Source organism: Oncorhynchus keta, chromosome 2 (genome assembly GCF_023373465.1).
Source record: "Oncorhynchus keta strain PuntledgeMale-10-30-2019 chromosome 2, Oket_V2, whole genome shotgun sequence".
Classification (NCBI taxonomy): Eukaryota; Metazoa; Chordata; class Actinopteri; order Salmoniformes; family Salmonidae; genus Oncorhynchus; species Oncorhynchus keta.
The window spans coordinates 68091003-68095664 of NC_068422.1; the positions used below are offsets into that span (position 1 = coordinate 68091003).

The window sequence follows — 4662 nt, forward strand, 5'->3', positions numbered from 1 at the left end:
CGACACAGCCTATAGGGAGGAGGTCAGAGACCTGACCGTGTGGTGCAAGGACAACAACCTCTCCCTCAAAGTGATCAAGACAAAGGAGATGACTGTGGACTAAAAAAATATATATATATAAATGGACTACAGGAAAAGGAGGACCGAGCACACCCCCATTCTCATCGACAGGGCTGCTGTGGAGCAGGTTGAGAGCTTCAAGTTCCTTGGCGTCCACATCACCAACAAACTAACATGGTCCAAGCACACCAAGACAGTTGTGAAGAGGGCATGACAAAACGTATTCCCCCTCAGGAGACTGAAAAGATTTGGCATGGGACCAAAAGGTTTTACAGCTGCATCATCGAGAGCATCCTGATGGATTGCATCACTGCCTGGTATGGCAACTGCTCGGCCTACAAGGCACTACAGTACATCACTGGGGCCAAGCTTCCTGCCACCCAGGACCTCTATACCAGGCAGTGTCAGAGGAAGGCCCTAAAAATTGTCAAAGACTCCAGCCACCCTAGTCATAGACTGTCTGCTACCGCACGGCAAGCGGTACCGGAGCGCCAAGTCTAGGTCCAAGAGGCTTCTAAACAGCTTCTACCCCCAAGCCATACGACTCCTGAACATCTAATCAAATGGCTACCCAGACTATTTGCACTGCCCCCCTTTACAATGCTGCTGCTCTCTGTTATTATCTTTGCATAGTCACTTTAATAACTCTACCTACATGTACATATTACCGCAATTACCTCGACTAACTGGTGCCCCTGCACATTGACTCTGTACCGGTATGCCCTATATATAGCCTCGCTATTGTTATTTTACTGCTGCTCTTACATGATTGGTTACTTCTATTTCTTCTTTTTTTAGGTATTTTTTATTAAACTGCATTGATGGTTAAGAGCTTGTAAATAGGCATTTCACTGTAAGGTCTACTACGCCTGTTGTATTCGGCGCATGTGACAAACTAATTTTGATTTGATTTGATCATCTCTTACCCTAGCCTGGGTACATTCTGTTTGTGCCATTGTGTTGACATGTTGACATGATACCAGATCTGGGACCAGTCTAATCTCACCCTAAAATCCTGAAATAACAAATCCTCAACATGAGGGCCCTCTGTGTCTACTGCTGAAACAGGAATCTTTACAAAGTACTAATGCTTAACAATATGGTCTTTGCAAAATGTCAGCACCTCTTTTTCAGTTTGTCTCAGACCGAAGAGGGAATTGCTAAACTGAGGGGCAGCAGTAGAATATACAGAGAGGGACGGTGAGAGGACAACAATGGTAGTGTAACCTATGTGAGTTATGACCAACTCATACTCATTTGCATTCTGGGTAAGTAGTGAGAATGAACACTTTACTTTATGCCATTTGCTATGCAGCGGCAGTGAAAGAGTTAAGGACGGTGTCTTGTGCACTGGAGGGCGATGAGTGAGTTATCTGCTTTCCACCACAGGAGCAGAAAATGACAGAGGGTTTTCTCTGGGGGAACTTCCAGAGTTCATATAGTCTGCCTGACTGCAGAAGGTACGGAGGCACGGAGACAGAGGAGGTGAGTGAACAGCTATGGTCTAAAGATGTTATTGTATCTCACAAAGACTCAAATGATGGATCAATGACATGTGATGGTGATATGCTACATATTGAATGTGCATTGTGTTTCTTACATTGTCTTACTGATTCAGCAGCTTGCTGTCTTCTCCAGTTTCTCTGTCTAAGATCGTATCAAAGTGATAAATTACATTCATGTTTATGAGCAATCTGTCAACGCTATGAGACTAATGTAAATGCATTAAGGGCCCATCCAATTGTGTCTGAGGAACACTCTGGGTAAAGCTGCGTTGCGCTCGTGCATGACTGCACTGTTTTGTTTTTCTCTCCCAGGCCCAAACACTGTGAGGAAGATGAGGAGAGGAGACACCCCTCTGCTAAAGCAGCAGTCAAGCCCCTGTTTGGCAAAGGGTAAGCTTGCTCTCGACCTTCCTCCCCCTCATTCCTTTTCTCTCCCTCTCTCAGGCGTATTCATTCACTCAATCTCTCACATGCTCTCTCACTCATACATGTAGACCCTCAGACATGTAGACATCAGCCCTATAAATAAAATAACACCACTCCAACAAGTGCTCATAAAGGTTGATCACCTCTACTGTACTCTCTTAAAATATCTTTAGCCAGGGTGATAAGTGTCTTTCTCATACACAGACTGACAGAGATGTAGTTTACCTTCTCTTATAGAGGTGTCTTTGACAGAAGGTACAGTCATTCAGGACTGCACCCCCACCAGAGACAGCAGGCTGGTGTTTGAGAGAGCCCAGAGAGGACATGATAAAAACAGTGTGTGACAGCTGTGTCTGAGGCAAGAGAATTACTAATGGCTGGAGTGATTTCTGAACGTTCCTGCACAGGGACAGGGGGCGCTACAGTAAATTATCCAACACTGACAGGAAGATAGCAGGGATACAATGACCAGACCATTAGGAAACAACCCATCCAGGAGAAGCTCAAATTCCTTTTTGCCCCAATGTGCTAACATCATTGTATCAAAATGCCATTTGCAGACTCACAGGAGCTTCCTGGGACGTACAGAGGCTTAGAACAACATATACAACTGATCATGGCTCAGTTCTCTCTCATTCTCTCTGTCTCTCAGTCCCCACATCCTGCTATCATCCTGCAGGGTAGCCTAGTGGTTAGAGCGTGTGACTAATAACCCGGAAGGTTGCGAGTTCAAACCCCCGAGCTGACAAGGTACAACTCTGTCGTTCTGCCCCTGAACAGGCAGTTAACCCACTGTTCCTAGGCGGTCATTGAAAACAAGAATTTGATCTTAACTGACTTGCCTGGTTAAATAAAGGTCAAATAAAAAATAAAAATAAATAAGTACATCAGTGCAGAGTGGGAACCATTGAGATCAGACTGTGTCTGTGCCTACATTCATCTCCTCTAATGCTCTCTATGGAGCTGCAGCAGAAATCCCCTCAGTCACATGATCTAATGCTCCCAAAACCAGATGTGCAGATCAATAATAGGAAGTCAGCTCCAATGCAGAACAACATTATTTATCCATGTAATGAAGTGCTGAATGAAATATAGAGCAAGCTGAATGACATTGTTGCTGTCCAAAGATAAATCATTCTGCTGTGAGGCAGGTCAGGTAAAAATACACAAGGATTGTTAACATTGCGACCTGCAGGTTGGTGTGTGTGTGTGTGTTTAAGCAGAGGGGGCTGGACAGGCAGCTGGGATGTGAGTTGTAGTCATGTGGGGTTAATCAGAGCTGCAGCAGTTGTCCATTGGGGGAACAACAGGACCTTATCGACAACACTGAGTTTAATCTGCCCTACATCTCTCTTTCTGGAGGTCTACTAGGAAACGCTGAACAACACCAGTACCAGGTAGAAAATTGAGTCCTATGTCATGTGTTTGCCGCATACACTACAAGCTATGTGAGTGTCTCTGCCAAAGCCAGTGTCAGATAGGATCAGCCTGGACTGAAATCACACAGATCAGGGTAGAGGGTCCTATAAGGTTTCAAATTGGCAGCTTTGAGCATGATCGTGAAGGACAGTGTGTGCACGGGTAAACATGGGTTTGTGGGTCACTGTTTTGTCATCACCTATTCTAATGTGTGAGGTAGTCTGATCCTTTACTGAGGATTATTACCCATCAGCTGACTGACACGATGCCAGAGAACTACAGCAGGATTATTAATTCTAACACTATGCACCTAAACCAAGGTCAGTCAGAGCTGAGATCATGTGTGCGGGTGGGTCTGTCGAGGCTCTGAGGCAAAGTAGTGATGCATGGCTGCGCAGCGGCAGTCCTCTCAATCAGGGCTGCCTGGGTAATGTTTACAATAAATGCAACAGCTGCATAGCTTGCTATCTGGCTCCTTAAGGAGGAAGGCTGCGGATGTATCACTGTCCCAAAGGTGGAGATGAGTGTATGAGGAGTGTTTGTGTGTGAGTGTGTGTGAGTCCAGCCAGCTGGGGGGAGTGCTGGTGGCTCGGCTCTGGGCTCTCTCTTTGTTGACAGCCAGTTGTGACATATCCCAAGGATCAGTGGCTCTGTCGACATGATGCCATTGGCTTCTTAAAATAGATAGAGAAGGACACTCAAAGAAAACAGAACCGCGGTCGTGAACCACGGCAGGCTCAGAGTGGGACCGACCCACATCGCAGCCAGCCCGTCAGAGTCAGGCGACCAGCCTGTTAGCCAGTCTCTACCGCAGAGAGACTGTACAGAGACACTGTGATCCTAGCTGAGATTTCCATCATCAGGACTCCCAGTGGAGACTGTACAGCACAGAGAAATGGCTGTGAACAGACCGGAAGGTAAGGCACATAGCAGATAACAAGTATAGGTACACTATAAACTGTTCTAGCAGCTAGAGACTCGGAAACTATTGTGTTGCTGTTTGAGAGAATGTGATTAAGTCCATAACGTGTGATGGAAATGAGATGGCTATTACTCTGGGAGGAATACTGATGGCTGTTTGGTGTCTCTGACTAAGAAAATTGTGTATAACTGATGCTGAGGCAGCAGTATAAGCAGAGAGAATGAGAGAGAGAGAGAGAGAGAGAGAGAGAGAGAGAGAGAGAGAGAGAGAGAGAGAGACTGTGCGTGTGTGTGTGTGTGTGTGTGTGTGTGTGTGTGTGTGTGTGTGTGT

The 4662-nt window shown here is 45.9% G+C and overlaps 1 protein-coding gene across 4 annotated transcripts in view; it reads left to right on the forward strand.

Annotated features, from left to right (window-relative positions):
- The first annotated feature begins 1881 nt into the window (after positions 1–1881).
- Positions 1882–4662, forward strand: part of LOC118362365 (AMP deaminase 3-like) — a 15326-nt gene continuing 12545 nt past the window's right edge. For 2 of the 4 annotated variants that reach the window (XM_052481258.1, XM_052481260.1), the window contains exon 1: positions 1882–1955. In XM_052481258.1, coding sequence (XP_052337218.1) covers positions 1898–1955 — 58 coding nt within the window. In that variant the 5' untranslated portion in view covers positions 1882–1897. Of the gene's footprint in view, positions 1956–3259; positions 3389–3835; positions 4328–4662 lie in introns of those variants that run through there. The other 2 variants (XM_052481267.1, XM_052481261.1) reach the window with 2 other exon arrangements.